This window comes from Choristoneura fumiferana, chromosome 16, assembly GCF_025370935.1.
Source record: "Choristoneura fumiferana chromosome 16, NRCan_CFum_1, whole genome shotgun sequence".
Lineage (NCBI taxonomy): Eukaryota > Metazoa > Arthropoda > Insecta > Lepidoptera > Tortricidae > Choristoneura > Choristoneura fumiferana.
In genome coordinates, this window is record NC_133487.1 from 236540 (window position 1) to 256205 (window position 19666).

Below are 19666 nucleotides of genomic sequence, written 5' to 3' on the forward strand. Positions count from 1 at the left end.
TCTTCTAACGTTATTGTCATTACTGTCATCTTATTTAGATAGGTACAGGTCGATTCAGAAGAGCTGGGACAAATTAATTGACTGAATGAATAATAATGTCTACGATGTTTGCATCCCGAAATGATGAAATACAGGTTGATCCAATAAATGATAATCTTGTTATAAGAAGTGTATTGTGTACTTGTGTACAAAAATATTAGGAGACCCCCGTTCCCCTGTATAAAAACTGCTCTGACACAGTGATATTATATTACATAACTTTCGTTCAGTTCATTCGTGTCATCTCTTGTGAATCGACCTATAACCGTGCTCCATTAATGTATATGATTGTTACCGGTCTTGTATGTTGTAAATTGCACCGAAATGGTTCCAAATTGGAACTGGAAGAAATCGCTCTCCAGCGATAAGACCACCATATTTTACCGTTTTTTTGTGATATCGCGTATCTTTAGCTACACTGTCTGGGTTTACCACACACACTTCGTCAGGGTATAAAAAGAAACAAATATTATAAAAATATCCTTGTATTTCTCTGAACCAAAACAGCCATACAATTATATCACATTAATGCAAAAGGGACTTACAAATTAAAGCTAAGTTTCTACATTACACTTAACATATACAGCGTGATGCTTCACAAGTGGTGGAATGGTAATGGCGGCAATAAACTCGCTAATCATAAAACTATGGCCTGTCTTAGCAAGATACAATCGGTATGGGGAAGTTGCGACATTCACTGTATCAACGTAAAACAACATAAAGCCGTTTACACTAAGTACAATCCCGGAATGAAAAGGTTGACCACCTTAAGGTCTGTTTTTGCTATCTCAGTATAACTGCTTTATCGACCGAGTATGACATATTCCGTCATAATGCCATTCAAAAAGGTAACATGTGCTTGCACGTGTAAACGAATTTATTTGAAAACTGGTCAACCTTTTCATTCCGCCACTGTACAAACATGTAAAGCTGAGTTCTCGCAATTTTGGTAAAAAAAAAAATAAGTTCGCAGGTACAAAAAGTTGCACTTTGACTCTGTTTTATTATCTCCTGACAAAGTTACAACTTAAACTAGAAGCTATTTAATTAAACAATTAAGATAGAAACGATCTTTTCAGATAGGAGGCAAGTTGCGCGAGCCGAAGGCGAGAGCAATAAACATACGGCCTGAAGTTTTCTTATCACCGCCTTGACTGTACTACCAGCATCAAAAGTAGCACAATTTTGTACTTTGCCGTTTTACAGCTACGTACAAGTTTAACAAATGTGATGATGCGACAGAGTACAAAACCGATCAGCTACTTTCGATGCTGTCTTTCACCTGGCTAGAAACACCGGCCCGGCCGTTAGAAAAGCGACATTGAGGCATCTCTGCTGTGTCGCACGTCGGGCGGTGTGCGGTGGGGGGTGGTGGGGGGGCGGTGTTAGACGAGCGGGTAGGAGGCGGCGGTGGCGATGCCGCAGTGGTTGTCTCGGTTGCGCGCCATCTTGATGTAGCCGAGGTCGCCCCAGGAGCGCCCCCACGAGTTCTTGACCAGCCAGTAGTCGCCGCCCGCCTCGTCCGTGCCGTAGCCCACCACCAGCACCTGCACATATAAACTGATTCATATTCACACACAATCACAATACGCTACTCGACTACAATAAATATAAATCAAAGAAATAAAATATAGATATTTTGCAGGTGGTAGAACCATGTGCAAGGTCCGCCCGGATTGCTACCACCATCTTGCTCGCTAATCCTGCCGTGAAGCAGCAGTGCTTGCACTGTTGTGTTTCGGCGTGGAGAGTAAGACAGCCGGTGAAATTACTGGCACGCGAGGTATCCCATTTTAGGCCTCTAGGTTGCCAACGCGTCTGCAATACCCCTGGTGTTGAAGATATTTATGGGCGGTAGTGATCTCTTACTACCAGGAGCCCCACTTGCTCGTTTGCCATCCAGTAAAATAAAAAAAAATTGTCAATGCGTGTTCGAAAAATCAATTTTTGAACGACTTTTAAATATAACAGAGTTATGAGGGGTTGAAAATTCGAAAACAAATAGAAAAAGGAACACTAGCATGTAATGTCACACGCTTCTAGCATAGGTACTTATTGCATAGAGAAGAGTTTAAAACATGGCAGAAGTACGCGAAAGAGCAAAGTTTATCCGTAGGTAATAAAAATAAATATCAGCGATAATGAAGACGTGAGCGATAGCAGGTCGCGGCAGCCGCCGCGTCTGCTCCTTTTAGCTCATGCAACATTTTATTTCATCATATAAATGGTTCTGTAGAAGGACCTGATGAATAAATTGGTTGATTCTTACTCCCATACTAATACTTCAATAAATAAATCATGGCACGATTAACACCAATTGATCTCGTCTCAAACTAATCAAAACGTACTATGTGTACTGGACAACGGATAAACATACTTCCCACTAATATTATAAATACGAAAGTTTTTAAGTCTGTTGGTAACAAACCATGATCCAAACCGTGGAACCGATTTAGATGAAATTTGGTATACAGATAATGAGTCCCGAAGAAAGACATAGGGGCTGTTTCACCATCCACTGATTAGTGTTAACTGGCGGTTAGGTGTGATGCCGTCTCTATTTGTTTTGTTCGAATAGACGGAGACGGCATCACATTTAACCGTCACTTAACACTAATCAATGGATGGTGAAACAGCCCCATAGGATAGTCTTATCCCCGAAAATTGCTTAGTTCTTGCGGGATAGCGATAAACGAATTATAAGCGAACGGAGACACGGGCAACAGCTAGTATATAGCTAAATACGTATTAAAAATGTAAGACTCGAGCACAACCATTCGTATTTTTCATCTTAGTATCTGTCCCGACCGGGCATCGAACTCGGCACCTCAATCTTCGTGGTCAGCTTCTCCAGATAACCCAGTACTACTCTTTAGTATAAAAGCAGCAGCAGCAGCAGCATGCAGGTGGTAGGACCTTGTGCAAGGTCCGCCCGGATTGCTACCACCATCTTGCTCGCTAATCCTGCCGTGAAGCAGCAGTGCTTGCACTGTTGTGCTTCGGCGTGGAGAGTAAGACAGCCGGTGAAATTACTGGCACTTGAGGTATCCCAACTTAGGCCTCTAGGTTGGCAACGCATCTGCGATCCCCCTGGTTTTGCAGATGTTTATGGGCGGTGGTGATCTCTTACCATCAGGAGACCCACTTGCTCGTTTGCCATCCAGTCGAATAAAAAAAAAAGGGCGGGCGGTGTGACTGACCCCGTGGTCGAGGTTGGTGGAGGAGCAGTTCTCGTCGTAGTAGACGCCGTCGGAGTAGAACTGGAAGCTCTCCTGGCTGGCGTCGATGGCGACGGCCACGGGCCCCACGGTGGCCACGGCGGCCATCAGCTTGTCCTCGGCGCCCGCCGGCACGTCCACGAGCCCCACGTCGTCTGCGCCGGAGTTCTTCGCGTCGTACCTGCGTCAGACACGCCCAACACACGTCTTTAAATTATAGCTATGTGAGGGGGAGACCTACTTATGTCCAACAGTGGGCGTCCTACGGCTGATCTGATGATGATGATAGAAAATAGAAAGAGAAATCATTTATTCGTGACAAAGTAACGTGGCATAACAAAAAGGTATTAAAAATTAAGAAGTTGTATGTCACGAAATGGTCCCAAATCAGCAAAAATTGCCAGTCCTGCGAACGGCGCTGTTCTTCCTTTGGGACCATCTGTTTATCATACATTAAAATAAAACCAATTTTACTAAAGTGAAGACCGACACAAAATGGTGAATATTTTAAATACGAAAGTATCGTCGTCTGTCTCTCTGTCTGTTAATTCTTCACGCTTACATTGTTTTAGAAGAAATTTGGCATGGAGGTTTGGGTTGGATGAATGGTAGTTGGAGACTGCGAAAGACTTAGGATATTTTATTAACCCCCGACGCCAAAAGTGGGATGTTATAAGTTTGACCGCTATGTGTATCTGTGCGTCTGTCTGTGGTATTTTTTATTTGAAAGCAGGTTTTCTAGCGATGGTTTTAGACATATTTTATCAAAATCGGTTAAGCCGTTTTTGAGATATTGGTTTTCGGGGTCTAAAATAAAGTTTTTTCTTATATTACAGGCACGATCTGAAATTATTGTTTTATGGTGTATATAACTATCCTATGTCCTTATAAAAAAAAAAAAACTCAGGAAGGATGTCGCACACAAAGAGTCTCTATACATTAGTAGATCGTACTTGAATTATAATTACTTCCCGAGTTCCCGACGCAACTCGCTCGCTCACGGCAATGAGGCGTGCGACACGCGACACGCCTGGCAAACATACTTGTTTTCCTTCTAATGGACGCCTGCCATGAATAATAACACTTAAGGCCTGTTTCAGCACTTGCCCACTAACTTTAAGTGACGGATATCAGTGATGCCGTCTCTGTTAGTTTTGTCCGAATTAACAAAGACGGCATTACTTTTATCTGACACTTAAAGTTAATCGACAAGTGGTGAAACAGACACGTAATGCACCGTCAAACTAGGTCTGCCACGTCTATGTGACGTCATAAATGGATAACTCTGTACATTTGTGCATTACCTGTAATGCACGGACTTATCGATCCATGACAGTGGCGAAAACGAGGGACAGTTAAAGTGATAATAACAAAAGCTGTGAATACAATTAAAACCGGCCAAGAGCGTGTCGGACAAGTCCCAAAATAGGGTTCCGTAGCCATTACGAAAAAATTAAGTAATATTTTTCTAAGGATTTCGTATTTTATACGGAATCTTCCAAGTTTAGGTATATTTTATACCTTAGGCTGTTATTTACTCATAAACTACTAATAATTCTCAAGAAAACTTAGCCGTTATAGTTTTCCTTGAAAGTTTGATATACTTACTACCATCCTGAATTTTTTCAAATTTTTCCACCCACCGGCTTAGATTTTAGAGGGGGGGGGGGGACGCTCGATTTTAATGAAAATTTGCACTTTAAAGTTGAATATTTCGCAAACGAATCACTGGTTCGAAAAATCATCTTAGCAAACCCCTAATGGTTTTAAAAGGCCTATCCAACAATACCCCACACTATTCTCTGAGCAAAGCCGCGGACAGACAGACAGACAGACATGGCGAAACTATAAGGGTTCCGTTTTTGCCATTTTGGCTCCGGAACCCTAAAAACATAATAAAAATATCATAGGATATAAATTGATTTAGTAACAAAGGAAGAAATATTTAGGAAAAAAGAAATTGAACTACTCAGTATACATTTAATTTACAGTCCAATTAAATTGTTCATTACTACAAAACAATCAACAGCTCGATTTCAAGGAAACAGTGTTGTATTTTCCTACTTTACAAATATGTACTTTGTTTCTATGACTCACAGAAACAAGTAAGTTGGTCAAAACAGGTATTGTATATCAGTACAACATGAAACGATTATCTCTTTGATATAATTTGCAATCTTGTAATTAGTTTTTTGTATTCATTTTACTTTTATTACTCATTGAAATGTAACAATTAATTAAATTCAACCCAATTTGATGTTTCATTCCAATTAAACAAACAAATATAAAACTGTTTTACTTTTACTTCGTTGCAGATATGTAAGAAAAGTGGTCAAGTTTACACATTTTTTAAGAGGAAAAAGTTTTGTGATTTCAGGCGCTTTTTAACAGTGACTCTATTTTGTGTGCGAGTAGAATGCAGCTACAGACGGTGCATGTCGGCTTAAGTAACCCTCGTCCCAGATCACCCTGACACATTGGTTTCGAAGTTGGGAGTAAATTAACTCTAAACGGGTAACGGGTGTTTATTATGAATAAATAAATAAATAAAATCGTAACTTGTGACAAGTAACAGATGTCTTTAGGCACAATGGTCACAAATGCGACGGAAACGTCGCTCTGAATTCCATTAAATATGGGGCGAACGAACCTTTTTGTAGTCATAAAAAAGCTTGTGAGCCACGGGCCGAGTGGCGGGGGCAGTACCTACCTGCACTTGTCGTCCTTAGCCTCGTAGGGGTAGGACTTTTCGGTGTCGATGCCGCCGTTGTCCTTGATGTATTTGAAGGCGTTGTCCATGAGGCCGCCGTTGCAGCCGTTGTTGCCGTAGCTGGCCGAGCAGTCGATCAGGTTCTGCTCCGACAGAGACACCAGGAACCCGCTCTTGCGGAAGTGCTGGCCTTCCAGGGCGCCCGTCTGGAAATACACGCGCAGTTAGCGACCGGGACACGGCTAAATTATGATCTGCACTAGCCTTTATTTCGTTCACGTTAACCATTAGATCTGATTTCGCAAATTGCGTGGGAACTCCCGAAACTTATACTATAGTCCGTAACGTAAGTTTGAAGTTTAAAAAGGTGACCTATTTTGATGTCGCTCTTATTTGTCGCAACAGTGGCACAAGTTTGTGAATTTTACAATTAACCTGTAATTACGTACAATAACTGTAAATTTACATTATGCAAGAAAAATAAACAATTTGACCAAACCTTTAACAATAACTGTAAATTTATATTATGCATACAAAAAAAACAATATGAGTTATTTGAGTTTTTTGCCAGGCACTATTTCTACGAATGACCTAAGCCATCTATGGAAGTTAACGGTAATCTAGAAAAACATGGTGTATTTTTACTAGGGCATTGCTCAAGTAGGGGTATACAATGATCACTACCACTCTGACCTCACGCAACGCATTTCTGTTCATGTAAAGATAATGCATAAATAAAAGTACCAATAACTATTATCTCCGCTGCAGACAGTAATATCACGCAGTTAACATGACAGACGTCCGCATAACGATGACTGCATCAATCGAAAACATTCTTATTGTACATTATATTGACTCAAGTGTGGCCACATTTCCTCCGCGCTATACAATAGGTACGCACTTTACAATTGTTCACCAGGTGACCTACATTCTTGGTCTATTTTACAAATAAACATGCAAAATGTTTAATTCTAGGTAGATTTAATAATTCCGAAAGCGCGACAGTCACAATTGTAATGCATACCTAAATAACGCGAATAATATTATAAAACCAAAATACGTCACTACACGGTTTGGGTAAGTTATAAAATTTTATTCAACCGACAACTATTTAGGGTAAATCAACAAAAATCAGCCAGCCTAATGAGAACTTGCAACATGAAAAATTTATAATGATAATGACGTGACTAAACTCCAATTCAATAGAATCTGACAATCCTGTAGACACTTCCAGCCTACTAATATAAACACCGGGCTGCCTAAGGCTTTGTGATGTGACTATTATTCTTTTTTGATTCCTTTTAGATGATAATTGCAACAACAGGGACATATATAATCAAGTGTGCCCACGATAGGGTGTCTTAAATATGTAGAAAATTGACAGATTCTATTGAATTGTACTTTAGACGTGTGCGTGGAATACACGTGCGGCATGTAAAAGGACAGGATACTAACAGAAAGCGATTTAATTTTGTCGTTCGGTAACTTGAAACGAGATATCCTATTGGTGATCTAGGTACAGATATAAGCATAACCGCGATGTTTTGCTGCGGATGACAGCATGGCGAGCGGCGCGGTGAATCAGCGCGTAATCGGCCGGTGGATGATGCCCGCACACAAGCGTCTATCATAATAGGTAGCTAAAGCTAATTTTTGCATATTTTGATATCACATTTTTATCTGGTTTTAAATGTTTATCACTAGATTTACCAGCATAGATATTTTGCCTGAAGTGACTGGCTTGTACATAAGTCCGGTTTATATTGTTCCATTCCATAGTATTGAATGAATTAAAAAAAACCCTTGTTTTCCAGCAAAGAATTCCCTATCGGTTACGGTTTTATGTCAAGATTTCAAATCATAAAACATTCCCATCCAACATGGCAGTAAAGGCAGGTAATACAATCGTCTCTTGAGCGATAAATCAGAAAAAACACAAACATGACAATTTCTTTAAACTAAACTTTGTGCCTTTGAAGATAGTGTCTATATTGATAATTTTGATTCTGCTGCGGGTTAAATTACATCATCCGCACAAAAAGTGATGCGGGTTGTTGCGGAGGCGGGGGGGGGGGGGGGGCGGTTTTACCGCTCGGTGAATTCCCAGTCAGTCCCGTGACTGCAGTTGGCTATCGTATCTCTATACCTACGCCCTTTAAGAGATAAAATGTGACATTGACCGGCCCCCCCCTATCGAGCCATGTGGGACGGTTATGACATGACAAAAGTAATCATAATACCTAATGCAATTATGAAAGTGGAGACCGTTGTATTGTACGATAAGTAAATTTATGAATATAAATATGGTGTCAATAGTTTTTGGTCATTATTTGATATAACTATTAATAAACACCATCATTACCAAGAAAGAAAGTATTTTCTCTAAACTAAAATTATTAACTATTAGAGATTAGAATTGTGTATAGAGAATCTCGGCAGTAACTAATTATTTGAGCAATTAACATTTTACAGAATGTTCTGAGAAAATAAATATCAGTCTATTCACCCATCTCGCTTTTAAATAGCTCGCATATTTCGCTTTACTATGTATTGGTGTTCAATAAAGAGTTACTTATTGTATTGCATTGCATTGTATTTTGAATTTATCTTAATTTGAAATATGTGCCGACACTCGCAACAACACACAATAACAATGAAAAATAAAATGAAAATAAACAATCAATGAGATTTATGGTTATTCCACCCCATTCCATCGTAACAAAGTTAAAACGTCCTTAATCAAGTTAACGCTCGTGGCTGTACAGTAAACAAAGCGTTTGTAATCTGAGAGCTGATACGGATATTGTGGGAACTTGGTCAAGTGGTGATTTCGATCGAGTTCAAGTAGCAATAACATCGTCTGGGGTCGCGCGACCCCGCCGCCGCCGCCGCCGCTAGCGCTTCGCGAACCAAACATAGCAAGTTGTTGTTGATACACATGGCAAAACAAGCGGCGATATGAACTTGTGGCTTTGCAATGTTTGGTAAATAATTGGCTATTTAACCAATTTTTTTTTCGTCTGTTTCCAATGAATGAATTGCTGCTAAATGGACATGTTCTAGTTTATTTTGTACTAGCTTATGCCCGCGACTACGTCTGCGCGGATCTAGGTTATCGCGCGGTGGCGCCCTCTACCGGAATAAAAGGTATCCTATGTTGATCCTTGGGGTTCAAACTACCTATATACCAAATTTCATCAAAATCGGTTCAGTGGTTTCGACGTGAAAGGGTAACAGACAGACAGACAGACAGAGTTACTTTCGCATTTATAATATTAAGTAGGAATAGTAGGGATTGCATGCAAAGGAATGAGGAGGAAGGTAATTGTTGGTCCACTTAAAACATAAATGTATGTTTGAACACCGAATGTTCACGGAACTGGTGATATTATTTAACGGTTAAGTTCTTTTAGATTAACTTACACATGCCTGATGGCGATGGCCGAACCAAATGCATCACTATACCTTGACAAGTTTTTATGTGACGCTCGGTAGAACGGAACTCCGTAGTAGTCAGCATTTGAAAAAAATATATAAAGGCAGCAGAGGCTCCCTGCGACAGGGTTCTACAGTCACATAGCAACTTGACAACGTTGGCAGCTGGTAGTGTGTACTGTACTCACGCTGCTGAAGGACCAGCACGAGCCGCACTTGCCCTGGTCCTTGACCTCAGTGACGGCGCCCTTCTTGCGCCAGTCGACCTGCTCGGGGAAGGTCACGTGCGCCGGCGTCAGGAACGTGGCGCCGCGCGCCGCCGCTCGCCCCGACAACAGACCCTTGTTGTGCCTGAGGAACACAAATCTGTGATACACAAAAGTGTAAAAATATGTACCTACTCATTCACAGAAACAGCTGAGCGGAGCGAGGACAGGTAAATGAAGAGTTTCTCATTCATCGCCACACATCCTCGCACATGTCTGGTGAAAACGGACCCTAAGACCATATTTTTGAGTGGTTTGAATAGATACTTATTTTTGCACTCGACTGTAGGTCACCAGCACCAACATCCGACACTACAAAGCGTGAATAAATAAATATCAAATACACATCTATTTCAAGAGGCAGTAGGACGGGTCAGATGTTCTGTAAGGAGTTATTAATGCAGGTAACTGTACAACAATACTTAAACTTATTATATTAGTAACAGGAAGTAAGAATAGCGGAATGTGGCTTTTTTGTGTTTTTGGTGAAGTGGGTACCACAAAGTAGATGCAACATTATGCTGAAAGGTATTTTTTCAAACTTATTTAATTTTATTTTTTATGGACTTCATCTAAAAAAAAATCCAATTAAAATAAAAAAAATCGCAGTGTTCAGTACAATTGGTCTCGACTTGTGTTTTCGAGTGTTTTAAGTTAAATATATAAAATTGATTAAAATGTTGATATGATATTAATAAAATTCGTTTAGAATCCATTACAGGGTCAATTGGCAGTCATTAGCATCACGAGATTCTTTACGCGGAGCATTAATTAAATGTACATACTAATCAGCCATCGGCGCTCGTCGCAATCCGCAACTATCACCGCGCGTTGTTTGTTGGTTTGTTTAGTAAACATAACGATCATAGCCGCGCTGTGTAAACAGCTTGACGCGACGCCGAGATACTTCAGCGCGTGCTTAAGTGAGTATCTGATTTCATTTCATCATCACAAACTTAAATACGGTATTTGTCAACTCCTGAATTTGCCATGTCTTATATATTATTATGAAAATATAGGTATACAGAAAGTGTTTAGCGAAGAGAAAACATAAATCAGTTGAAAATTGGATTTACAGTGATTTTTTGAAAAAATTATATACCTGTCTCTTTCTCAAACGCTTTTCTCTCAAGGCCAGCAAGTATGGCGCTACTTGCGTGTGACGTCACATGCCAGTATGTCTTTCTCTGTCTAATATTGGATTTCAAACCTTTATAACGTTGTTATTTGTAAAGGTAGCTTTAAATTTGTTTCTCTATTCGATAACAGGCATTGTGAAGTTTTAATTTATAATACATATAAAAAATAGTCAAATACCGTATTCTGTATCATACATAAAGCTACAACGCCGGTATGTTTTGCTGTCTGAATAATTTCCCCATCGGTTAATTTTAGCCAGTAGACTTTTTCCTCATCTGTATTTTTTCCTTATACATTATGCTTTTGAACATTACTAAGAAATTTTAAGTAAGTAAGTAATTGTTTGATGAACATGAGTTCAACACATGCTAGTTCATAGAATACTAAGAACAGAACAGAACAGAACAGTATCTTCTTATTTGTAAATTAAATAACAAATAGCCGCTATATCTCGCGATCTATGCAATTAACATATGATACTTAGAATTAACATCCAGATTATAAACTGTCTGAAAGGCAAATTTCATCCAAATCTAACTAGCCGTTTTAGCGTGAAAGAGTAACAAACATACTATATTTAATAATAGGACATGATTACGTCAATCGTTAAAAAATACCGTTATCAACAGATACTTCAAAAACAAATTACATTACTTTGTTTGGAAATTGCAACCATTTAATTAGTTTACTGTTTTGATAAACAATCACTAAAATTTAGCAACTTAGAAGAACTAGTAGTTCATTGTTTATATTATTACCAAACCGATAAGCTATTTGCCGAATTTTATCTGCGACCCAATTCGGAACAGTCTCGTCTTTGTTTAAGTTTCCAGAACTGCCTACTATTTAACGTCAACGATAAAGTTAAGGAATTAATAATACCCTTCGATAATACGTACCTAACATAACATGTACCTAACATATTTATAAGTAATACTAACAACTGATGGATCCTAGTTATCTGAATAAATAAATTTTATTATTATTATTATTAATACAATGCTTTGTGCGTTTTGTGTAACAAAGTTGATTTTTTTATAGTCATTAGTATTTAAAGTAGGAAGGTACTGTCTGAAACTAATAAACAAACAAACAGGAAGTTGCGCTGTTTCAGATTAACATAGGCGCGCCGGACGCAGAAGGTAAAAATGAGAAAGTAAAAATGGAATCTATGAGAAGGCGACTGTGGAATTCGGTTGTCGCGCGCTGTCCCCTTGGGGGGAATGTCAACTGTGCAATTTTCCGGGATAAAAAGTGGTGTCACCCTCTGGCCCATAAACTGCCTCCGCAATACGGTCTCCCCACATCTCTCGACTCGTAATCGACTTAAGCCGACCAGAAAACTCTTTAGGTCCACGCAATAAGAGCGAAAAAGACGTCGATTTCCGACCAAAGTTTCACCCTCAAAGCCACGTGAAAGTCGATCCTTTACCAGACAATACCCGAGGACCGCTAGTTAGGAATCCTCTATTATTGCGACGCGGCCGCGGTGATTGCCCCGCTTGCCGCAAGTCCCTGGGTGATAAAAAGTCGGTGTTGCACTCACTTGACGGTCCTGTTGTAGCCGTTCATGGTGTGCACGAACTCGTGCGGCAGTAGGTCGCCGTACTTGTTCTGCTTGAGCCGGAAGGTGACCTGGCCCTGTTCGTAGCGCTGATTGTGGCGCGCGATCTTATGTTTGTTCTCCGCGTATATCTTCATTCGGAACTTGTCCTCTTCCTTTGATTCGTAAGTCTTGTTGTGCTCCATCTGGTGGGGAGATGGCGTGTTAAAATACATTTTGAAGATGTCTATTAAAGTTCATAGTTGCCACAATTGGCCGAGGCGTAGGTATATCTAAACATTTGCCCCCAAATTAAACGACGATAAAGTATTTCATTTAAGAAAACAATACTCGTACTACAGTAGATGGCTTCACCTTTCCTCGCAGCCTACCGCCCCAGGCCATGGCCCCCGTGGTCCTAGGGTAAATACGACCCATGGGACCCGGCCCGCGGGTGGAGCGAGTGGAGCGCCTGCTCTAAGCGCTAGCTAGCAAGGGGCGCAAGAAGCCGCTTTGGGGGCGGTTTTCGGAAGAACACGATGTGCTTTGGGGTACAAATTGTGTGGCAAAAGAGCGAGACAAGCGTTTAAAGACAATGTATAGTGACAGTCCAAAAATTCATTTTTATTTATTTAATTCGGGGATATTGGAAATTGCTCTAACGAATTTGCCATGTGGGATTTTTCGGGGGCGCGCAATCGATTTAGCTTGCTCTTATCTCAGGGAAAATACGTTTTTTTCGAGTTAAAACAAGTCGAGGAACTCAAATATTAAAAAGTCTTCAAATATGATGCACAAATGTAAATATTATTGTCAATTTATTGATAGAGTGGGTGTCTTAAAAACTAATCAGTGGCGGACCTTCAGCGAATTCGCGAGTTACAAGACTCAATGGAATCAATTGTAAAAATATTTTTGCGGTTGATGGTACCGTTTCCTGCATTTATAAGTAATCAATTTTAAAATACAATCAATAATTCATAATATCTATTAAGATAGCTTTGCATAATTGCATCGGAACAAAAACTAATCTTATCTAATCTTTATCAGCACTGAGTGCAATTCAGTAATTTGCTGTAACTGCAGATACAATAGCAGCAACAGGAAAGCCAAAACATTGTCGGCAAATGAGTCATGGCTTGGTTACGCGAGCGGCAAAACCGCCGCAATAGGAAAACGACTAATTGTTTATTTACAAGCATCTACTATAGGAATCCAGCCACTAAAAAAATATTTATTACGATGCAACAGTACCCAACAAGTGCCTAGACTAGACTACCCCCATTATTAATTTTACAAGTCAGTGTAAGTTATTACAGCTGTGGGCGATTCCAAAACAACCATTGTCAGTCCGTAGCCATTAATATTAACAAATGTTATAGGTATTCATTTTTATTGAATCAAGATGTGGACTAGAAACAATCTGCTTTCCGCAGACATTTTAACCGCGCATTATCAGTCCCTTAATTAAGATTTTATTAATAAACCTTGGGACTGACAGAGCTGGCAGAACATTTACTCCTATCATGAGATTTTTGACTTGGATATTTTTTTAATGACAATAACAAGAAACAACTTATTTAATAATTGTAATAAAAGTAAATCACTCAGTGCAGTCTGTTGCATGTAGAATACTATTCTTCTAATGAACTACAGTTGTCTTCTATAATTTTAACATCAATATCTGTTTCAACATTGTGATGATTGATTTCAATTTATAAAAGGATGAATAATTGGTCTGTATCCTGAAAATACTTTTTTTACCTTGAAAGCATTCCACTCCTCACGGACTAGGTCAAAGAAGGAGACGGCAGTGGCTGCCGCCACCAAGCACAGCAGAACTGCTACGCACTTCATCCTGCTAACAAATATAAAAATTTGAAATTGCAAAAATGTAGACTTCAGCATATCTGCTCATTTGCCCGGCTGGCACAGCTATATTTAGTTTCATATTAAAAATATTATACTATTGTGTGTTTACAAAAACAGCATGAAAAAATATATCAATAAAATCTTGAAAATATTTCAAAAATAATAAAACAATTGTAGGTAATAGGTGCAATAAGTATAATACAAGTTTGCAAACTTTGTTTTACTAAAATTGTGTTTGTATTGCATCATGCTTAGTGATCAGTAATTTAAGGGGCTGTTATGAAAACAATAACGCAAAAGACAACTGTGATGATAAAATACGATTTGTACATGAGTGACAAAGGAAGAAGTTTTATTTTTTGTCCTTGTCATAGTTTTATCCAATTTTCTACTGTCAAACAAATGGTTTTTGATACCTGCACTACATCTCACGCCATAACATATATTTATTTTGAGGTAATTTGAATATTATGATTCCTTGCTTTAGTTTTTATTTCGGTCGAGAACTGTTATTTTTTTATCTTTATGCCTAAAATAACTTTTATACCTATTTTGCGCCACATAAAGGCTGTTGCCCCAATACCCCAGATATTTAACAAGAATGCATAAATAAACAATTAAATTCAACCGAGATCTTAGAGCCGTGACATATATACAATTGAACAAGATTCTAAAACTTGCGAATTATCGGGTAGGCGATTACATGTTTTAAATTTGAGCAACGCTAAGCAATAATAATAATGTTTGCTGGATAATAAGCTCCCCACTATACTATAACAGCAGACATGGAATGGAACTCGAATTGAATAACTACGCAGTGGTGGAGAGGGTACGGCCGCAGGACAGCAGACCCAAACAAAGAACATCGCTAGAACTAATATCTCGCAAAAAACGGTTCGTTAGGAACTACAACACTCGTAATAATATTCTAGAACATGGGAAACTTACCTGTCTTAGAGCAAAACAGTAAACTTAACTTATTATTTAATTCAATTAACGAAATTATTAATTAACACTACGCGATGACTTGCGAACGTAATTACTCTTAAGTACGACCACTCCGCCTTGAAGACCGATTGTTTATGCCAGGCGAATACGTCAATGCTTGTTATAATAAAGTCAAGAAACCATAGACCAACCGGAAACAGAGGTGTAGTGTAGTGTAGCAATAGCAAATAAACAAATCGAAGCATCGATTATTTCGATTTCATTCTCAGTAATCGGTATCAATATCAATGTTTGTTTCGTGGTATCGACAGTCAGATTTTGATTTTGTCACTCACTATTGCATTTTTTTTTAAGGAAATGTCATGTCAAGTTCTATTGTCAAGTCGTCAAATGTCAAATATACATGGAAAGTATACTGCGTGGTATAAAAGAGGTTAGAAGGAAACTACTGCAATGAAACACGAAAATAATACGCAAAAGAAAGGCGAGAGGAAAAAGAAATTCCAGCTTTATAAGCCTCGAAGAAAAAAGAATGTTGAGGAAGATGCGGCCATTCAGTATCTTAAAGCGCAATATGATAAGGTAAGAACTTTTGTTACTTTTACGTTTACTAACATTTGCTTATTTATATATCCTGGATATTTTTACCTGTTATCGCTTACAATACAAAGACCTTGTCTAACCTTGTAAATCCGAGTAATTCTAAAATGTTCGTTTCAGATTGTTCCTGGTGAAATCAAAACCTTTAAAGATCTACCGCTCTCACAGAAAACACTGAAGGGTCTTAAAGATAACAACTACACTATACCAACTGAAATACAACGACAAGCTATAGGCTACGCATTACAAGGCAAAGATATCCTGGGCGCAGCTAAAACTGGCTCTGGGAAAACGTTGGCTTTTCTGATACCTATCCTGGAAAACTTATTCTGCAACAAATGGAGTCGCATGGAGGGCGTCGGAGCTCTGGTCATCTCGCCCACCAGGGAGCTGGCCTATCAAATATTCCAAACATTGAGAAAAATAGGTCAGTTACACGACTTCTCTGCAGGCCTCATCATCGGGGGACAAAACCTTAAATTTGAAAGAAAGAGGATGGATCAAGTGAACATCCTAATCTGCACTCCGGGCCGTCTGCTGCAGCATATGGATGAAAACCCGTTGTTTGACTGCAGTCAATTGCAGATCCTAGTGCTGGACGAGGCAGACAGATGCTTGGACATGGGTTTTGAACAGACCATGAATGCAATCATCGAAAACTTGCCACCAGAAAGACAGACACTTCTGTTCTCTGCAACACAGACTAAGTCAGTGAAAGACTTGGCTCGGCTTAGCTTGAAGTTCCCCACATATGTAGCTCCTCATGAACAAGCTGAAACAGTGACTCCCGAGGCTCTACAACAAAGTTATATTGTCTGTGAGATTGATGAGAAGTTGGGCATTCTGTGGTCTTTTATAAAGAACCACCTCAAGCAAAAAGTGATAGTGTTCATGGCTACCTGCAAGCAAGTCAAGTATGTGTATGAACTGTTCTGTAAGCTGCGGCCGGGAGTCAGTCTGCTGGCATTATATGGCACACTACATCAGGAAAAAAGAGAGAGAATATATACAGAATTTTGTAGAAAATCTAATGTAGTTTTGTTTGCTACTGATTTGGCTTCTAGGGGCTTAGATTTCCCCCGAGTCAACTGGGTGATACAGATGGACTGCCCTGAGGATGTGCAGACATATATTCATAGAGCTGGCAGGACAGCAAGAGGAGTGCTTGGCAAAGGTGAAGGTCTACTCATGCTTCTTCCTCATGAAGCAAAGATTGTAGAAGACTTACATAAAAACAAAATTCCGATTAATAAAATATCTGTAGATCCATCTAAAGTAGTCGCCCCACAAAGAAAAATAGAAGCTCTCTTGTCAGACAACACAGAACTCAAACAGACAGCCCAAAAAGCTTTCGTAAACTACTTGAAATCTGTGTATTTAATGAAAAATAAAGAGATATTTAATGTACAACTCATAGACACTGATGCTTACTCCAGGTCCCTGGGCTTGATAGTGCCCCCAAGGATCCGGTTCATGAACAAATACCAGAAGAATAATGCATCCAAAAATGAGACAGAGGAAGATGATGCAATTAAAAAATTGAAGGAAAAGGCAGAAGATGATGAGGGTTCTGATGCTAGCCCGGCTGAGGAAGACAAACCTAAAATAGATAAAAAAGCAAAGAAAAAACTTGTCAAAGAAGCTCCTAATTTAAACTTCCACAATGATGATGACAGTGATGAAGATGACTTCTTGCAAATTAAACAAAGTAATGTTAGTGTTGATGACACAGTAGTGGATCAAGAAGGACACAGATCAAAAAAGAAAGCTAAACCACTGACAAAAGCTGCAGTAGCTAAAAAGATACTTAAGAAGAAAATAAAAGTGAACACAACTGTGAAGTTCACTGAAGATGGTGAAGCCATTGATGACGAAAAGAAAGATGTGAAATCTGAACTTGCAAAACAATTTGTTAATGAAGATGTAGGTGGTATAGATATTGAGATGGCAAAAGAAGTGCTTAAAGAAGAAGATAAGTTTGACAAGATTAGGTTCAGAGAAAAGGTGAAAGCCAAACATAAAGAGCAAAAGCGGAAACTCAAAGACAAACGAAAAGAAGAGCAGAAAGAGCAAGACGATTTCGGATCAGAGTCTGAATCCGACGGACCAGATCTATCTTGGCTGCCAGATCCTGACAAAGTATATGGTAACAAAGATGACAGTGGAGATGAACAGAATTCTGAGAATGATAATCATAGAATAGGGTCTGATAATGAACAGTCGGACATTGAATCTGATGAAGAGAAATTCCATAGGTATGTTGATTATATTCTTTCCTCTCAAAGATAATAAATATGTATTTGTACAAAACTATTACTTTAATCAAAGCATAGTGTTTTGATCAAGAACTTGTTGCATCAATTTGGTATACTGTTGAAGAAATATGCAGTTTGGAATTTTTTAATTTTTAATGACTATTTAGCAGTTAGTCAGTACATTTCTAATGATTATGTTTGTGTACAGGCCCCTGAAGCGCAAGTTGTTGGAGGTGCGGAGGCAGGGCGGCGCGGGCGGGGCGCCGCGCAAGGCCGCGCGCCTGCAGGACGTGGCCGCAGCCCTGTCCGTGCCCGAGGCTGAGGCGCTCGCTATGCAGCTGCTCAAGGGGAAATAAACTGTCTTACTATTGTACCAATAAACTTTATTTATACCTACTGCTGGATTTTTATACTGTATTTTCTTTCATGTAAACAGGGGATTATGGTGAAATTTTAAGTTTTTATCGTACTGTCCCTCTCACACTGCTATGAAATACTATTTTCATCTCTATACACACTCATCTATGATCTCTAGGTTGGAAAGTAATTTTTTTTTTAATTTTTCGATTAGCACCGGAGTCGAAGATAACTGAGAATTAGCTTATTTATTTTGCGTACTTACTAAATAGCGTGCCGGTTAATGGCATTCCGAGAAACTGTGACACACTGTGTACACTACACACCAGAGGGTTGAAACTCCATAACAAAAAATCTAATGTATGGAGCTAGTGACTTTTTTGTACCAACCTCTCCAAAATAACTTATTGGTTGCCATATTTATGAAATGATCTGTGTTTAGAGATTTCACTTAAATTATAATATTTGCAATTCTTCACATTTTAAGCTGTGAAAAAAAAAAATAGCGGAAAAAAATATTACTAAGATAAATAATACAATATAAAAATAATTCTGACTGGATATCCTTTTTTATTTAAGTAAATGAAAAAAATGTAGTTCTATTTTTCATTTTATATGGCAGCCCACAAACCTTCATCTGCTGCGTGGGAACGGACGCCTTCGCGAGATTTTGCGCGTTGAGTTTGAGATTATTTCTCCTCCGCATTAACTTTTCTTTCACTAAAGTGCATTTATTCGAGACAGGACTCTAGTTTTTACCGTTATTTTCACGGCTGTCCTTTACTAAGAAACCATTCAACATGAGGAGATGCGAAATTTGTGGTATTCAAGAAAAACATTGTGAAAACAAAATGTTCTTTGCTAGATTTCCTCTAAGTGAACATGTGTAAGTAAAGTTACTGATAAATCTGATAATAGGTGTTGAGGTTATATTTGGCTGGCCGACGTCAATTCGTATTATATAGTATCACGACAATTAAATTTTATTTCAGTTGTAAGCAGTGGTGAAAGTAGTTGGCAACGAGATTTCACAAAATCGAAAACCCGGCTGAAGAAGAAAGCCATACCAAAATTGGGACTTCCCATGCCACCTCTTTCTGAAGAAATTCTTGAAGGGTTTCCCCTAAAGATGGCAAGAACAGCCAAGGTAAACACTTTATTTTATTTTCAATTTATCTCTATTGCAACTTGACTTACTGCATCTTATAATAATAATAATAAATAATAAAAGATATTGATTTAATAGTTTGTTTACAAATTCTACATAGGTACATAACAAATAA

The 19666-nt window shown here is 38.9% G+C and overlaps 2 protein-coding genes across 3 annotated transcripts; one reads left to right on the forward strand and one right to left on the reverse strand.

Annotated features, from left to right (window-relative positions):
- Positions 1-508: 508 nt before the first annotated feature.
- CtsL1 (cathepsin L) lies at positions 509-15316 on the reverse strand. Of its 2 annotated transcripts, none has more exons than XM_074099250.1 (7): positions 15172-15316; positions 14116-14209; positions 12355-12557; positions 9591-9753; positions 5968-6173; positions 3240-3438; positions 509-1586 (listed from the first exon to the last, which is right to left on the reverse strand). In XM_074099250.1, exons 2-7 carry the CDS (start codon positions 14206-14208, stop codon positions 1425-1427), a joined length of 1026 nt encoding a protein of 341 aa, XP_073955351.1. In that variant the 5' UTR covers position 14209; positions 15172-15316; the 3' UTR covers positions 509-1424. The 2 variants fall into 2 exon arrangements, with proteins under 2 accessions (XP_073955351.1, XP_073955349.1); XM_074099248.1 differs by having other exon boundaries at positions 14116-14212.
- Positions 15317-15517: 201 nt separating this feature from the next.
- Positions 15518-18439, forward strand: LOC141436317 (probable ATP-dependent RNA helicase DDX10). Its single transcript, XM_074099247.1, has 3 exons — positions 15518-15753; positions 15892-18026; positions 18235-18439. The coding sequence occupies exons 1-3, from the start codon at positions 15625-15627 to the stop codon at positions 18380-18382; spliced, it is 2412 nt and encodes an 803-aa protein (XP_073955348.1). The 5' UTR covers positions 15518-15624; the 3' UTR covers positions 18383-18439.
- Positions 18440-19666: the final 1227 nt, after the last annotated feature.